Source organism: Falco punctatus (assembly GCF_963210335.1).
Source record: "Falco punctatus genome assembly, chromosome: 2".
Lineage (NCBI taxonomy): Eukaryota > Metazoa > Chordata > Aves > Falconiformes > Falconidae > Falco > Falco punctatus.
This window is the reverse complement of record NC_137581.1, coordinates 65,792,621-65,811,985: the sequence shown is the minus strand read 5'-3', so window position 1 is coordinate 65,811,985 and position 19,365 is coordinate 65,792,621. Positions and strand designations below refer to the sequence as shown.

The following is a 19,365-nucleotide window of genomic DNA, read 5'->3' as shown; positions in this document are numbered from 1 at the left end:
AAAGAAACCAGAACAACAGAAACACTTAAGCAAAACAAAGGTATTTTATTTCTGTCAAGTTAGTATTTCGTTTTTAGAGTCACATCAAACAACTTCAGAGAACTGCACCTCTTAATAGTTTCCCATTAGTTATCATGGCTACTGAAAATAGAAAAAACATTTTAAACTTGTTTTAACCTGAAGCTCTTGTAGTTAGTAGTTTTTGTGAAGTTCAGCCTCTGCTGTAACTGAACACCACAGTCACAAGCACCAAAAAGTTATAGGTACTTTCCATACTAAGTTAATAATGTCAAATAAACTATCATGCAACAGTACAGCACCACAAAAATATCTCAATAACCTTTCATTAGGAAGATCATATCTGAAATTCAGGACAGTGCTTGTACATAAAAGCCTATAAACAAAATCTGTCAGCAAAATCAGTAAATGGTTGAATTATGTCAACAGTTGTAGTAGATAATACTTACTAGACTAATGTATCATACCATGTGAAAATAACTCTTTAGAAAGGTTATAATAGATATATTCACTGAATACTTTTGTACTACAGCATTCATATTATGAATGGAACTGTTTATGGCAGGCACATTTTCTTTGGTACAATGCACTAAAAATGAAAGCAAGTTAGCCAAGTAGTAAGGCAAGTGCGTATCAAGGCAGACTCATAACAGAAAGTCTGTGATGGCAATGACAGTAATTGCTGCACCACATGGGTACAGGTCACACTTCAAAATTCTTCTTTTGCAGCACACAGCAACAAGAGGTATTTTCCAAATCCTTTGTAAGAAACTGCAACTCCTATACCTCCAAAAGCACCCTATGAGTCATTGCTTCCTCAGGAGAATTTATCAATATTGTTTCTTCTATCATCAGTATTACATAAAGCTGGAACTGAAAAACAAAAGCAAGCATATGAAGTATAACATACTCTGAACAAACAAAGCTACAAGAAAGAAAACAGACCTAAAAATTTTCTCAAGTTGGAAGTTACTCATAATAGTGCAGTTAATTAATTCTGTTACCAACAATTCCACTTTCATATGTAAATCCAAAAAAAGGAGTCTAAGAAAAGGAACTCGGCAACATTACTTCAAATGCAATAAATTTTGGGAAAAACACGAGCAGGCTGCTAACATACAACCCCAAAATGTCAAAGCTTAATGATATGATATTTGTGGAAATATTTGCACCAATCTAGTTTCTAAAGTTTTTCATAATCTAGCAGTTATGAATAATTTCTGTACCAAAAATCTGCTTTCAATTGCAGAAAATATTATTGAACAAAATGTTATTTGCAGTAACATTGCAACCTACCAGGAAAGGAAATTAATACGTTAATTGACTTCTGGGTTTGGAGGAGAACAAATTTAATTTAATTTGATATATGAACATTTAATTCAATGTTTATATAAGAAGAAGTTGGGCATGTTCTGGAAATAATTCTGAATACATTTCTGAAATGTCACAATTTATTTGAGCTTTTCTTTTGGGAGTGGAGAAAGAAAGAAGTGGGTGGGAGGGAAGAAAGTGAAATGTTTATTGGTCATATTCTGCACTCATCATAATTTTACAGCCAATTTTATCAATCTCTCCTCTCAAAAATCTGTATTAGGAAGAAGTATTATGGGACAGCAGCAGTCAGACTTCTTCACAAAACTAACATATCGTACATTCAAAACCTGAGTGCTGCAATCAAATACTACTTCTGGAATTCCCTGGGTGAATTTCTCTCCCTCTCTAACTTCTCCCTCTCTCTCTCTCGCTCTGCTTGTGAACATTCACAATTTCTTCATCTCTGACATCAAAGCACAGGAGTTCAAGTCGAAAACTTTGGTTCCTCCACGGAAAAAGAAAGAAAAAAAAAGAAAGAATGCTCACAGAACATTCAGCAATTGCAATAAAAGTAAATCCAAGCATGAGGGTATTTTAGACACTTCTGTCTTCTTATCACATAACAGAATAGGAGCATGTTTGTAAATTTTCTAAAAAATTACTGTAATTTGCATTATAAAAGTGATATGTGAAGAAATTCTTTTATTGCTGCCTCTGATGACTAGTATCAGCACTTACTTTTTGCGGTCCTTGTCTCTCTTCGAACTAACAGGGGTAGAGACAGATGCTTGTGATTGGAGTAACTTAGCATTAGCTTTCTTCTCAATAAACATAGCTATTTCATCTTCTAGAACTTTTTTCTTTTTCTCTAAATTCAGTTTTGCTTCTTGATGCATTAGCATATGATGTTCAAATTTAGTCTGTATCTGTTTAAAGCAAGCACACAAAAAATAGTATTTCCAACTAGTAACACAAGGTGGTGGTATTAGAACACAAAACCCCTCTGCAATTAAACAGTGAAACCTACCTCAACTTGAGTTAAAAGTTGTAAGACATAATAGTTCTCAAAACTGGTAAGACTAAAAAACAGCAATCCAGAAAAATAATAATTCACATCAGATTGTTCTCACAGAAGCCAGGCTTCCACACACAAAGTACAGCTGGAAACCATGGAAGGCACTAAATCAATATTAGATTTCCTACTAGATTTTACTACATTTTTATTATATCAACAATAAGGAGGCCTTTAGAGAGGAAACAATTAACAACAGAAGGATTAAAACAGGATCTGTCGAGTAGAATCTACTTCCCTAAGACCAAGTGAGCAAGGACTCATACAGGTATGTATTTTCATGTATATATATATATATATAAATATTTATATTAATTACATTTACATATTAATATGTACACACACAGTAAATCTGGTTGGGGGTGTTACTTGTGAGCTGCAGGAAATTAACTGCTTTTCTGCAGTAATTGTTCTTCGATTGTTCTTTTGACATAATAATGGACTTTACTCTCCAGATGCATTTTGACCAGTTTTAAAACTACTGCGAAGTTGTGCGTGATAACCAAAAAGCCCTTCACTCCACCCTCTCTCACCTCCCATCTCCCCACACACAAACTCTCCTAGAATCCTGCTTCTGTACCTATCTGCATGGGTGTAACTCAACCTGAGCACATATAGAAATCAGAGAAATGTATTTCCATCTTTTGCAAAAAAGGAACTAAGAAATAACTAAGATTATAAATATAACAGTATGCCTGTTCTACACAGTAGAGTATAGTTGTATGTAGGCTGTTCATTTATTTATTTCATTGCAACAGTTAACCAGGTGGCATTGCAAAAACAGGTATACCAATAAAAACATTCAGGGTAGAAACAGTAAGGTCCGAAGCGACTCTATGGCTCAGGAGCGATAATGAGCACTACCATTGCACCTACAAGTTTCCTCTAGGTGAAGGATATGAAAGCAATCTTAAGTACAATGGAAACTTCCATTTTTCTTTAGTTTCCAAATACACGTACACCCTGCTTGCAGAATGAGCAGCAAGAGTATATGACAAATGTTTTTCAGGAGTGACTGCACGATCACTTTCCCAGCTCAGGAACTGGGGAAACTAACACCCATAATTCAATTACAATATGCAGAGCTGACAAACCATCTGGTATAAACCATGGAAGCAATACATCAAAGGGTACCACAGATACTGCGCAAGACCTAGCTGAAGAACCTACTTGGGTGGACATGCCCAAGTATTCTTCCAAGTGGATAGCCTCATATATTGAGGAGGATTGAGCCTGATATTTTTTTTATCCACAGGTAGCATGGGAGACTTAACAGATTTAGAAAACAAAGTATTAGGCCACCTTCTTATTTAAAATATGCATCTGAACACTTTGCAAAAACTGCTACATCTTTGCTGGGAGACTGAGGCACAAAGAACATTAATAGATATACACAGGTTTGCAATTAAACTGGTGTTTTAATATAAATAGGCACGACCATGGTAAAGTCTGGCAGAAAGCAGACAAGAAAATCCTGTTTTGCCAGTTCAGCTTGACAGGACAAAATCTTCACCAACATATTCAAGAAATGTTCCACATTTCCAAATATTCTTAAGGCAGCTGGGAATAGGTAAGATTTTAAAAACAAAACAAAACCAACACCCCACACGCGCACACACTTTCAAACCCCTTAACATGAGAGTTGAGCTTATATTTAACAACTGAACCTGGAGGTCATACAAACATACATGCCACACCCTTGAGCTGAAAAACAACCCATGGAATTTTTTTCCTGAAATCCTGGTTTTTACAGAGCAACCTATGCATGAAAAGCACCTACTGTACTGCCATGGCACACCAATGTTTCTCAGAATACTGCTAGAGAAGACAAAGAAAACTGCAACCACTACATTCACCAATCTTACTTCACCATATCACCTCCTACTCTATTGACTTGTCCCAGCAACCCACCAAAGCCTTTAGACCATAAGGTCCCTCTTTCCCAGAAAAGACTGCCATTTATAGAATCATAGCGTTATTTAGGTTGGAAAAGAACCTTACGATCATTGAATCCAGCTCCAAGCACAACACTGCCAAGTCCAACACTAAAGTATGTCCCTAAGCACCACACCTACACTTCTTGAATACCTCCAGGGATGGTGACTTCACCACCTCCCTGAGCAGCCTGTTCCAATGCTTGATAGTGAAGAATTTTTTCCTAATATCCAACCTAAACCTCCTCCGACGCAACTGGAGGCCATTTCCTCTCATCTTATTGCCTATTACTTGGGAGATCGACCCCCATCTCGCTACAACCTCCTTTCCAGTAGCTGTAGGGAGCGATAAGGTCTCCCCTGAGCCTCTTTTTCTCCAGGCTAAACAACCCCAGTTCCCTCAGCCGCTCCTCATAAGACACATTCTCTTTTTTGCTTGTCGCTGAACAATCTGCTAATCCAATCAACCTGTGTAATCAATCTGCTTTTGAATTTAAGCATTACTGCCCTCAAAATATTAGGAAATTATAAATATTAACTAGTTGTGATTTTAGTAAGAGCTTAACTGTTCCAAATCTCAGCAAACTCAAGACAGACAGGCATGCTTACCTGTTGCTCTGCTTCTTTCAACATTGCTTCTTTCTCCTTCACTCTCTGCACAAACTGATGTCTCATCTCCTCCTCTTTTCTTTGCAGTTCAAGGTAGAACTCATGCCTCTTTGCCTCATAGGTTTCCTGTAGACTGAAGTCCAAAAATGTAAGCAAGTCTCCAGTACACTGCTTTATTCAATGTGGAAAACCAACAATCTGGAATGTTATTTGAAAAATTAATATTCATCTAAAGTATTAATTTCTACAGGTCATCACATAAAAATTCATAAACAAACGAAAACAGAAGCAAGCATCTTACCTTTCTACATTTTTATTTAACAAACCTGAGTAAAATTATTTATGCTAAGAGTTTCTGGGCAGTTTACATTTCGAAGTAAATACAGCACTTTAGAAATCTCATGTTCTAAAAGACCTGAGTTATAGCTTTCTGTATCCAACATATATAACCTTTTTATTTACTTCCTAATAAAACACCAAAATTGCAGAAAAATCCGCCAAAATTTCTGCATTGTGAAACCTCAGTATTAAAAGAGGACATTACCAAACAATGTATCTGGAGCATGAATACAACTAACAAACTGATTATTCCTGTATGAAAAGGAAGCAAAATAACAGGACCATCAAAATATATAGCACTCTCTTTACTTAATGTCAAAATTTAAATATGGCAGAGTTACATTAATATAGAATAAATACAATTTCCTAAGTAGTTCAACATCCAAAAGACAGGGTGACTTTCCAACATGGATTGGCCAACACCTCAAGACTGCTTGTTTTTTCATGATTCCTCTCTCCCAGAAGGAATACACTAATACACTCCATATATACCACACATATTTGGAATTATATAGGAGGTGTAAATTAGTTCAGATGATTGAGCAAATCTTGCAACTGAACAAAACAGTAATTAAAACATCTCTTTTTAAATATATGCTTCCCTTCCCTTTATTTAAAAAAAAAAAAAGAAGTGTTACTCTACTAGACTTTTCAGTACACAACACAAATTTTTCCTCCAAACAAGAGGTACTTGAAATTGAGAAACTACTTTTGTGTCAAAGCATAGCATAGCAAATTAAAAGATGCTGGTAATTTATTCATATACTACTAAAGGTTTGACATTTTCATGGTCTATACTACCACTGCTATCACCACAGTGCTGGCAGAAAAAGTTCTGCTTTTCAGGGAAAATGGAATGGAGCTTGCACACAGATGTATCTCATACACCAAAGAGCACACTAACTTTGAAAAACATACCGGCTTAATGACACAACTTCTTCCAATAAAACATTTGCCACAAATTTCTCTAAGTCACAAGATTCCAGAGAGGCAAAATTGGTGGATCAGAGCTGTGCCAATGGTTTATTACAAAAACAAAACGATCTGTCCAGTGTCTTGTAGGACACAGGGATTATGAACGAATCAAAACATGGATGTTCTAGCTCTGTTCTGGGGCTATTCTTTCACATCATTCATCTCTTCTGACGCTTCCTGAGTGCCGACTAGTCAGCTCTTTTCAGCTACCATGAGTTAGTTACTACTGCCCTCTGCCCCGTACCTCATGCCTTCCGCTCTGGTGTAAAATAAATATATATGTATATCAAAAATTTAAACTTGCTTTATATTTTTAATACACATGTACCAGTTTTTAAGGCTCGTCTTTTACTGTTTCTATTAAAACCATTTATAAATTGAAAGACTTACAAAAAAGAACATATAAAAAATTAATTACTCAGAGCAACAGTGAGTGAGCTTAACCAGCTCTCTTCTGTATTTAAATTTATGATGACTGGGCAGTTTCCCAATCCTAATGTTTCTTATTTGTATTCAAAATACAATCTAAAGAGCAAGAGAAAAATAATCTTGAAACTGCACACGCAGACTTAACGTTTGTAAGACCTCAAGGTCAGAGCACTTTTCCTATTCTACCTTATTTGAGCAATACATTCCAACAAAACAAATTCAGAACACAACCTTTTTGGGTTTAGGATTTTTTTTACCAGCTGTGAAGTAATTTTGGTTGTCCTGAAACTGTATCTACCATGTGAAATGAGGGCACTGTTTTCACACAGGTATATTAATTCACACTATCTTTAAGTTTAGACAGCATATGTAATAACAATAAAGCTACAGCACAGGTTTTTCAAGTGCTAGCAAGCTCACTATACACACTTTTCAGCCCTGTGTCAGTTCTGCTAGCTAACATGCTGCCTTTGGGTGCAATAAAGCCGCCAGAGGAAGTGCTAGACTAAGCTAACATGCTGCAATCGCACCTTCATTTCATTATGGGACATCTTTAGACTCAACCTAAGCTAATTTATCAGGTACAAGTAATTTTTTACTGAAATTAGTAAAAGATTAAATTTGAAGGCACTGGATTTACTAAGTAATCAAATTACACGTATAAGGAAGAGGAAAAATAAAACCGTATTTTTTAAATCCCCTTCCCCCTGGACGGAATTGTTCTGGAAATCACAAAGACAAAATTAAAACAAACTTTCCTCTTCTGTGTTTGGCATATCGGCAACATAATGATCCAAACAGTCTTTGGTTTCAGGAGGTTTGAGGAGGAGCGGAAAATAGATCCAGATCTTGAGCCAATCCTCTCACCATTACTGCATCCACTGCTCACTGTAAACCACTTTTCCGTTTCCCATACAGCACATTATGAAAATCAAATTCACAGACTCTCTCAAGTCTTCTGGGTTGGACCTCTAGAATTTTATACTCTGTACAAAACCACTTGCAAAATTAAGATGTTAAAGATAATTATTTTAAAGAATGTATTCTTACTGAGGTTTTGGAGGAAGGGAAGGGATTGTGAAGAAAGTCTACACCTTACTAATCCATCCTCATAACAGCACTATCACCTACCTTTCTACAGAAGCATAGCTGTGACATACAGTTTTTCTATCCGCGTAAGTATTAGGACAAGGAAGCCTAAATATAAAGATGCAAATCAAATATGTTACGTTCACAAATACTGAAATGAATTCAACTCTCAGTGGAACACAATGTTTGTGGGCTTTGAACAACACAGATATTTTTACAGCACTTTACAGTTTTTTCATTTAAATTTTAAAAAGCTTTTAAACTCGAAAACTACACTTGTAACTTCCTGCAGAACATTAATCTATTAAATTAGATCAGGAAAACAAAAAAAAATATAATTTAACTAGTGGCAGGTATTTTTAGCATGGTCACTTAACTCTGTGAACTACCTAAGTTGATATTAAGCAACACTAAGGTTATGATAGATCCAAATAATAGCCATTTTCCCAGTGGAGGCATGAAGAACAGGTATTTTGGATGCAGTCTAGTCTTACAATAAGGAGGTTAAAATACTTAGCTCAAAGGCCAAGATCTGCACTTGGTCAGATGAACTCCATTCCCAAGTGACTTCTTAAAGAAAAAGTTTAATAGCCTTTCAGATACTAGGTTTCCTTTCTTAGAAAAGACAACTAGAGTCCTATCAATCTTCCTCTACTTGTAGATTTATTCACATTACTGAATCCTTCCTGGTTTTCTGCTGTCATCCTCAACATAGACCAAAAAATAAACATGCTTTTGTTCAAGACCTGCGAGGTCTGACTATCCAAATTTCAGGGAGGAATAAAGCCTGGAATATAGGTTTGCTTGCATAGCTGAGAAACTGAGACATTCATGTTATATTTATGTTTAACTGCAATTATGATGAAGAACAAATTGTAATTATGAGCACAGAAAAACAACTAAACAAGAGAATTATTAACAACTGAGAACCCAAATATGCAAACATACAACACCAATCTTTGGCTTTTTTCAGCAGACCCTTGCCTGTTAGTTCTCTTCTTTCAAAACAAGAATATCCCCTTAAGCAACAACATAGCTTAGATTGGAAAATGGGCTTACAAAACGTCCAGCTTCCAAACAGTTAACAGTAGCAACCCTCTCCTCACTTGCAAACATCTAAGCTTACTAGATGTGTATGCATTTGGAAGTTTGCTTGGTTGGAAGCACTCTTCATGTCTAGATTCTGTTTTCAAGTATCCCAAATTTTTCCATTCAGGACATCTCAGCAATTATTTCTTGCCAAGACTGACCTGAAACTAGGAATTCATGTTCCTAATGGACATAACTGGACCACCAAAAAGGCAGGACTAGACCATCCACACCAAAAAAATGTTTATCTTTACTTTTCAGCAACAAAGAAATGCAAATCCCAGTTTTAAGTATTAGAAAATTATAATGAAAGCAAAAAATTATAATAAAGCACTTCCTGGATTTTACATCCAACAGATACAGTATAAAACGCATAAGCCATCCCCCGGAATACTCTTCTGTCCATTAACTTAATTACATAAATTTTACTGTAACAGGCTTTCCAAGCCCATTCCTGATGGGCTGCTTTTCATGGCTTGGAAACCAGGTTATACCTATATGACTAATTTTAGCCTTAGATGGAATCCCATTTATTCCCTGAAGCATCATATGGTGGATTCTTCATTTTTAAAGTGGTTTACCACATTTTATATTTTAATCTGATATGGTACATATGTGACTGTAATTCTCATGACCTTTTGGAATTATACCCCTCTACAAGACTGAACTCTTTTTTTGATAAAAAAGTTTTGTGTGTTGTTTTTGCAAGGTATATGAATGAGATTAAGTAAATGCCAAATTGTTGATTAAAGTTATCTAATTACTGTTATTCAATTTAAATAAATAATGGTTTGATAAAATGCCAGTATAAACCAGGTGTCCTGAAAACATTAGAATTAACAGCTAAATTCCTATGGATGATTTTATATTCCATTCTCTCAGTGATTGTAATACGCAAAGTCCTGTCTATGTCCTTACACCTTTTAACTATATAATTAGCATCCCTCTGTACTTCCTAAATGCTCTTTACTTATTGTGAGTAGTCACGTGGATTTTTTTGATCATTATTTACACAAGTAACATAAAATTTTAATCATCAGTCATATACTGCTATGCAATATTAACTGTACTTTAAAACTACAGCTCGTAGAATCCATATGCATAAACTATAAACATCTTTAAGGATAAAGAGGATGACAATTTAATAACGCTTTTTTGCCTAGAACAACAGGATAGTCCCTATTCTGAAAGATACTTAAATTTACAAGTCAGCAAAATGGGAAACACTGAACTTCCTCTATGGAAAGAGACGTTTCCTATCACACAGCTGAGGATGACATTTTTTACTGTTTTCCTCAGTAGATTCATTAAGCTAAGGCGCTTTTTTCATTAAGTAAGGCTACATTAGTCTGCTAATTACACTACATACAGAACCTCTAAATTCTCTTTTTATGGTATCATAAAACACCTCTCCCTAAAGACCAAATGCCTTCTCTTTCAGACCTCAATGTCGTTCACTATGCCATATAACTAAAGGTCAAGCATACATCCTAGATACAGTCCCACTTTTCCCTTCCTGTCACAGTAAATCTGGGAAAAAGTTAATTTTTCTAGATTCTTATGAAATACCTATTCTCATCCTTCTAAAACAATGACGTTTTCAATAGATTCAATTTACCAAAACTAATGATTACATGTATTGGCTTGTCAGAAAGCTCTCAATAAACTGACATTTAATGGACCATACATAAAAAGTATACACCAGGGGGGACTTAGCACTTCTGTATCTCCATGAATTTCTAAACCAACTTCTGAAGCATAAAATACTGTAACATTCTGATACAAACCTGCCACTTCATACCATTAGTAAAAAGCAAACTGGTTTAGGGGGTTTACAAAGACAATTCTTGCATCTGTGGAAGAAAACATTTCTGTGAATAATCATTTTTAGAATTTAACTCCTATCTTGAGATGGCTGTACACTGTGCAATTCAAGTTCAGAAAAGCCAGAAGTTTTGCAGCCAATACTGCCATGAACAATCTCTAAAATTAGCTTTCCGTGGACAAAAATGACAAGGTATGAGCAGTTAGTACATGCTCTTAAACTTAAACCTAAATGTAGTGAAAAATCTATCATCAGCTTCAGTTGGTTTTAAACATCATTCACCTTTGGTTCTCTGCTTATGAAAAGGATTCATTCCTTTCTCGTTAAGTCAAGAGAAATGTCAAGAGACCACTGTGGTTCATGGTCAGCTCGAGATCATCTAAATGAACAGATCTTTAAATGTGCCTTGACATTAAGGCTTCAGAAATAAGTGGCCACATCCAGCACCTTCCCCTGGCAACATGAATCTTATTTAATTACTATTGTATGAACAATATATAAATTAGACTTAGTCAAAGTAGTGCTGCTCCATCAACACCCTACGAGTTACAGTAACTGCAACTGCCTTAGAACCTCAGTGCAAAGTACAAGTGAAAGAACAGAATTTAAGCCACTAAAAGCAACTGTTGAAGAGAAGTAATTTATTTTCACCAGAATAGAATGGGTAAAGACAGTCTGAACACTAAGTAAAACACGAAGTAAACAAACCAGTTGGTTCAAAGCACTAGAAATTGTTTTTAATGCAAAGTCTTATTTTGTTTTCTTGTCTGGTTTAAGACAGTGTTTCCCACCATGACTATGCAATAATAGCACTTTGCTAAACCATGATGACTTGAATATCCTGAAGCATCAGTTCTTCCCCATCAGGACTGTAATGACTTACAAAATACAGTCCCATGCATAAAACAACCAAAGGAAGTTGGAATACAGAGAGGGAGATGACAGAATTGGAAATAAAAGATTAAACAAACTGGATACAGAAATTATAAATATCTCCTGCAGAAAATAGCTTTACTACATGAAACAACAAAGCGTTTCTAACGCTCTGCTTAACTTTCCTTTGGAATTGTGTATTAACTTCCTACAGTCTAGCAAGAGATTTCTTGACTTGAAAAGGCTAGACTTTTGTTATTATGACAGATAATGTGAGAAGCCAAGTGTAACCGATGATTTTGTAAGTTTTTGCTTTAGTTCCTTCTGAACTTTTGAGTCCAACCAAACCATTGTTCAGAACCAGACAGAAAGTAAAACAGCATGCTAATACACAACGAAAATAATTCAAAATACATAAAGCGGATATACCTGAAGAAAACTGACATTCTCCATGACAAAAATTGAAATCCCCAGCTTTATTCTAAAAGAGAAAAATTTCAGAAGTGCAACTAGCTTGTATGCTTTTAAAAGCAATGCTCATATAACCCCATATGCTTCTTTATGAAGATAATTGAATGAACAGCTACATACTGACTCTGATTTAAAAAAAAAAAAATAATAAAAAATTCTTTCCCCCTTAGAAAACCTATTCTGTGTATGAACTCTGCTCTGTATTGGGCTGATACAGTCAAATGAGAAGTGAACGGATGCTGAAAGTAAGTGCTGTACATTCAGTCCTTTACCTGACTGGTTTGTTCTCAGGGCCAATGTCTCTGAAGCCCATCTCTTCCAGTCTGCAGCGTCTGTACAACTCATAATGGCGTGCATGAGTCTGCTCCCTTAAGTCTTCCATATTTGTGCAAATAAGCATCTCACGAAGCTTTACAAAGTCACAATGGTTCTCATTTTCCACTAATCAGTTAAAGGAGGAAGATTTTATTATTATGCACAAATAGCAAAATTGTCAAAATATATTTTAAACAGCACGGAGATTAATTTATTTTATTTACTAATTATACTTCCAGGAAAAGGTATCTCATTGTTTATTATACCTCTTATATTTCCTTATAATTTCTAATACACACATTGAAGCACTAACTGTAAGTACTGGCAAACATGTTCCAACATGTCCTGATTTCCTGTTTGAGTTGAACAATGATAAATTTCTCTTTTTTTTCCCTCTTCTTTACTGACAACCACAAAACCTTGAAACTGGTAGCGCTAGAGGTACTGCCACCATACTAACCTACCCAAATAATTACACACACCATCTCATAGTTCGAATCCAGGGAGGCATCAGTGCTGATGAAACTACCAGTTAGTGCATGCCTCAAGTACTAATTGCTAAACTCCTTAAACTGTTGATCCAAAATACAATCAATATGGTATCAGTGGATAACACCAGCCCCTTTTAGTATTGGCGAATTTTATACTTCAACAACAACAATCTCATAAAAGTACCTGTGAGAATACATTTACCTTGTACAATACCCCAAGGGTACTGACGAGCTCTCACCATTTTGTTTCCAATTTTCACCTCTTCCGTACTTCCCACTACAGCAAATGGCAAATGCCCCTGTAAGAGTCACACCAATACAGTCTTATCTCTCAGCATTCTTATGTCAGAACTGAAAACACTTCAGAAATAAATTAGGGGGAGAAAAACACCATTTCACAAAAAGCCAGCAGGCAATTTCAAACCAAAAACCACTTTGAAGAGATCAGTAGCGAGTCAAACTACTGATACAAAAGTCAAGCTATAATAACAAAACCAGAAGGAGCCGTTGATAGACCAGACAGGCATGCTGTCAATTCAGAGGAACCTCAACAGGCTGGAGAAATGGGCCAACAGGAATCTCATGAAGTTCAAAAAAGAGCAATGCCCGGTCCTGCATGTCAGGAGGAATAACTTCATGCTCCAGCACCTGCTGGGGGCTGACTGTCTAGAAAGGCACTCTGCAGAAAAAGACATGGGGCTCCTGGTGGACAACAGGTTGGACCTGATTCAGCAGGTTTGCCCCGGTGGCAAAGGCAGCCGACCACATCTTGAGCTGCATTAGGAAGAGTACCAGCAATAAATAGAAAGCCACTGTAGAACATATCCCTCTGATACACACTCAGCCAGAGTTCATACCCCCAGTAACAGTCATGAGATGATCGCAGGTTTGAACCCAAGACACAGTTACTGCTGTGGGCTTGACCAAACGGCCAGAAATACAGGCTGGGTACTGACTGCATGCTGACTCGCAACAACTGACTGAATGAAGATAAATAAAAAATCATTAACTGGAAAATGAATCACTAGCAGAGCGTGAAAGGGGTAAGCAACAGACCACCACCTTTCCCAAAAGCAGGTCTGCTACTGAACACCTGCACATCCTCACGCCCTGACACAAGTGCCAGAGGTTGGGACTGCAGTGCCATACACTCCAGCACACGGGCTCCTCCTCCCTCCTTTCAGTCCTCTGTACATGCAAACATATGTTCATGTGCATTGACAAACCAGGCACATGAACAGCAAATAGGAGCACTCAAAGCAAAAACATCTAGTCCACAAGCTCAGCTGAAGCTGTCAGATACTTCTGGGAGGAACTGTAAGGACAATAGTAAAAAAGTCAGATTTGTATTTGGCTTTTTAATCCCTTGAGTCCTAATTGACAATCCTTTGTCCTAATTTCAAATGAAAGTACCAAATGAAAGGAAAAAACAAATGGAACACTTGCTATGACAAAGACCAGAAAAATATTGGAGAAACGAGACACCTGAATATACTTCCTAACAGATGTAAGGTAGTATCTGCTGAGGAAAAGAGCAAGCCAAGCTGTCCATCTATGTTAGTAATTACATATTAATTATCCAGAAATTAGGAAGAGTATTTGAGTGAGAACCTCCTTTCGTTTGCTGAGCCAGAAAAGAAAAAGCTTCCTGAAACAAGTGGTAGCAACAGCAGAGGGACAGGAAGATTTGCAGGTAGGGGGGGCAGGGAGGAAACACCAATAAAACATACAAGCTTTTTAAGGAGTGAAAAAGATCAATTTGTTACATACAAACCTATAAGCCTCGAGCTAATCGTGAAAGAACAGGCATGCATCAGCATTAGATAGCGATGCTTTAGTACTGAAATACCAATGTTTTTGTCATTTACTTACATTCATGATGGTATTAATTTTAGAAACAGTTTCATCATCAGTTGGAAACTGGTATATCTGGACGCCATTACTAATTAATTCACTCATGATTTTGTTCTTGAACTTCTGTAGTTCAGTTTTAGAAATGCTGTCTGCTTTGCCTATAATTGGTATAATGTTCACCTATTAATGACACAAATTATATGAAATGTGTAAGACTTCAATTTTGAGGTGACATCTTTTACAAATTAAATTGTTTGGTGATAAGCTCTTTAAAACTTCCCCCACAGCCCAAACTTTTCCATTAATATCAAAGCTTCACAAACAGAAAAATACATTCACTGGCATCATTTAATAAAATAACAACAGATTATTTGATATACTCCCTTAAAATTCATTAATTCTGAGGAAAGAACAAGGAAGGTGGTCTCATACACTGAAGTACTCAAAAGAACAGCAACACCTACTTATTAACTAAATTACTTTAAGTATTTATGTCTCTGCTAAAAAAATAGATTGTTTTAGTTTACAGCACTGGGGGACGTGGTTCGGGTGTTAAATTAGAGTTGATAGTTTAAATACACAAAGGAAAGGAAGCTGGCTACCAAACCGTGCCTACCCCGAGCCTTCTCCTTGGGTTCCTTGCTCACCTCACCACTGCAGCAAAGAGTTTCTCAAGTATCTGCTGCAAGCAGAGGAATGATGAAGACTGAAGAGTCTTGCCTACCAGTCTTTACACTAATTATTCAGCACTGGAAATTCAGTTGCACTAGGGTAAACTGCTCTATTTCCTACCATAGTTAAGACAGTAACTTAGGAAGGTAGTAGCTGCCACATTTTTCTTTAAAATATTATCACCACTCCGAAAATATGCATTTTCAGAACTAGATACAAAGAATTCATGCTAATGTCCAAATATTTTAAAATAACAATACAAATTTCAGAAGACAAGAGTTTTACAGAGTTCCTTAATCATAGATGCAAAAAGGAAGGGGGGGGGGGGGGGGGGGGGAGGGGGAAGAAAAACCCACACACACATTCCTTTTATTCTTCTGAATATTCTGTCTGAATGGAAATGCCTAAGCATGGAATCTCAAGAATGGATTCAAAATGGATGTTTTTGAAGTAACTCTTCCATCTCAAGCAAAATGCTCAAATGAATAAATAGCACGCCAACTCCCAAGTACGCCTTCTAAGACTATCTGATGATAGTCACCAATTGCCTAGCATATGCAACCCAACACATGGGGTAAAATATCTAAAAATCAAATAAAATGCTAGAACTTTTTTTTTAAATAACTGAGCTAATTTAGGATTGTATAAACAATCTATTACAGCTAGGAGTAACTCACAGCTTCAATCAAATTAGCTGAGGCACATCAATTCAGATTTTCTATCACATAACTTTTAAAATGGATCGAACACAGACTCCTCAGAATTAACCTTTTACTCTGTATTTTCAACACAAAGTTTTTCAAGCACTCTTTTATTAAAAGAAAATTTCTTATATAATGAATAGCAGAGAAAAACTACCAAGGAGAGCAGTAACAACAGAAAAGCAAAATTGCCAGAAACTGCGATTACAGCTATCAACATTGACGATAAATCACAAACATTGTATTAAAATTCAAAAGCAATACTACTCTGGCTTTAGATAAGCAACAAAAAAAAGTTATCTTTGCTTAATCTGTTAAAATTAATTTCTGCTTGCAGAATCTAAGGTTTACGGGAAAACTATTATCTCGGTACTTTCATCCAAGAATAAAATTAATTGAAAGCACATATTTGTACTAACAAGAGACTTCAAATTGCATTGATTTGGACCACATATAGATGTGCCTCAAATCCCACTGCTCGGTCCTATGCCTACTAGCCACTCGGAAATCATCTGACTACCTTCCAGCCTCCTCCCCAGCTACAGCTCTCCACAACTACAAAACTGAATTTTGCTACAAAGCTATAGGCCATTAATACAGAATCACTTTAACCCCACATAAAAAGTCTACACTTGCAAAAAAACCCACAGTCCTGCCCTTCCCCTCGCCTGCAGTTGCTCATTGCCAGGTAGAACTAAAATCTGTGCAGCTGTCCATGGAGAGAGATCCCTTTTCAGCTTGATAGTTTCTCCAACCAAGCAAAAATCTTTAGCTTTCAGTTTCAATCCCTCACCCAGGGAACTGGCTGCCCAAAATACTCAGGCAGGCACAATGGGAAGAAGCAGCTGAGTCTGCCTCATTCAATAGCAACGCAGAATGACCATATAAAGTCACCAGGATAAAACTTTATCCATGTACATTACTTCTGTGTTTGCTAGCACAAAACTCAGGCCTCTGATCGCCCTTCTGCTGGAAATGCAGTGTTGCTTCTGCCCTGCCAAGGGGAAAACACACTATTCCTTTAAATTAAGATTTTCATGTAACACCTTACATTAATGTCAAAACATCCATTGTCCCTTTATGCTATAGAGAAGCAAAAAAATACATATACTTGAAATTATTATGGGCTGATATCCTGCAGGTGGATTTAAAATCAATACAAAAATTTCCAAAGGCTCTAAAGAAAAAAACCAAACTCAAACCCACAAGGTAAATTTGTGTCATTTCGTGACTTAAGAGTAATATATATATAATTCTGCAAGAATGACTTAAAAATGCAGATCTATTAGTTGAATAGTCACTAATTCCCAGCAAGAAAGCATAGAGAAGATTCTCTTAATCTGTGAATGAAACCTGGCTGGTCTGTAGAGACTCAGTCCTAAGCAAAATTACAAGGCTTGCCAGTGTCTAAAACATAGAGGCAAAATTCTTAGCTAGTAATCTAATTTATAAGCAATAGATTAACATTAGTTGCCACAGATACCTCTGTTTTTTTCTCCCAAGATTACAGACTATAGGATGACCCTATCCTATTCCAAGAATCCTCTTTACCTCTGAGATGCATAACCTGGTCTTATTTTGTACCAAGCAGGCCATAACAAAAGTGTAAGAATGTACACTCTGGTGGATTTAGGATGAAACTGAAGATAACTTTTGACATAGATGTATACACTCAGTGTACACATGTTGCTGTACCAACCTCTCTTTATGGAATTCTGTACTCAGCAAACGTGCCCAGGGACTTCCACATCCTGGGAAATCCTGAGTCCTGAATTGCCACTAGGAGAATGCAGTACTAAAAGCATCACAAACATGATTCCACCATGAGATGGAAATGAAACTACAGGTAAAGCTTATACTACTTTTTTTTTTTTTTTTTTTTTTTTGGGGGGGGGGAGTATATATGTATTTCTGTAGTAAGCCCAGAAAGTAGAATCTGTTGCAAAGGGATAAAACAACAAAGTTACATGCCATTCATGTTCTCTCTGAGCCAAAGCAGAATCAAAAATAGTTTGAGTAGGTCTAGAAGCTAAAATCTCCCAAAGTAGAATTACTTTTGTTTTATCCTGATAGAAAATTATTTTCTCAGGATGCTGGAACTCATGGATCTATTTCCTTTTCTTTTAGAAGAAACACTGTATTAAAGGGAGTTCAGTAAAGAGAGAGCACAATCTAGAAACAATATTTTTGTGGTTTAACACAGCCTCTAACTTCAAAACTTAGAGTAGAACAGTAAGCTCCAAGAAAATGTCCCACTTAGCGGTATCAAGACTCTTTAGCTATTAGTGCATATTACAGAGCAGTTTTGCAAATATTTCAATCTGGCATAAACCAACACCATAGCAGAAAGAAGTGACCCTGCTCTCCCCTACCTTTATCCCACCATACCTCCCCCCAACTTCCTCTGTGCTACTGAGAAAGTTCAAAATGCAAAATACATCCACAAACAAAATTATAAAAATACCAAATGTGCTCATCAATCACAAATGTGGAATAGACAGCTGATTTATCTTTGTTATCCTGAAGAAACATCTCATGAACAAGAAAATGCATAAAGAAAATTTAGCAGCAGAGGCTCCAGTAAAGCACAAAGGAAAGGGCTAGAGGAGCAGCAAATGCAGTTAAGTTTTCAAATTTCTCAAAAATTCAACAAATTAAACCCAAATTATGTAAGGTTTCTTAAAATGGGTTACACATTCACCTTCATCTCGTTCACACAGCCCTAATCAAAGAAGAACAGTAAGAATTTAGAAAATGCAAGTAATCACTAGAAACTGCTATTTTAAAACTTCCTAAACTAATCAAGGTGTGAAGCTTAAAACAGTAATGCAAGTTTTTTTCAGAAAAAGCGATGCGGGTAGAGTGTTCTGTTCATGGCACTTGCCTCTTCAGTTATTTATAACAAATATCTTCGCAGTGCTGCAAAGCTTTTTATATGTCAACTTTCCAGCAGTCCCAAAACTCAGTAGTAAACTAGAAACAAGCTTAAATCAAAATATTACAGCATTCATCTACCCAATCACAATAAGATATTAACAGTTTGTTTAAAGGTAAAATTGGTGTGGTTCTAATTTTTTTACTTTTTTTCCTAAACCTTGTTTTGTTTCTTTTTTCAACCTTTTGCCAGATCTCCCTCTCTCCTTTTGATTTGTAAATAAAAAGGTGATGAACTACAAGCTACTTGCAGAACCAATTTATACTGAACTTAAGGTATACCAGTAGTAAAAAACATCCCAAAACCAAACACACAGATATAGAACTGAAAGGTGGTAGAGGATCTAAAATCTGCAAGATG

General features: G+C 36.3%; 1 protein-coding gene across 1 annotated transcript in view; it reads right to left on the bottom strand.

Annotated features, from left to right (window-relative positions):
* Window positions 1-25: 25 nt before the first annotated feature.
* SEPTIN10 (septin 10) overlaps window positions 26-19,365 on the bottom strand; it is a gene marked incomplete at its 5' end in the record, with an annotated part of 30,503 nt that continues 11,163 nt past the window's right edge. Inside the window, 6 exons of the mRNA XM_080377440.1 lie at window positions 26-891; window positions 2,071-2,258; window positions 4,948-5,080; window positions 12,310-12,478; window positions 13,046-13,142; window positions 14,716-14,877. Coding sequence (XP_080233566.1) covers window positions 876-891; window positions 2,071-2,258; window positions 4,948-5,080; window positions 12,310-12,478; window positions 13,046-13,142; window positions 14,716-14,877 — 765 coding nt within the window. The 3' untranslated portion in view covers window positions 26-875. The remainder of the gene's footprint in view (window positions 892-2,070; window positions 2,259-4,947; window positions 5,081-12,309; window positions 12,479-13,045; window positions 13,143-14,715; window positions 14,878-19,365) is intronic.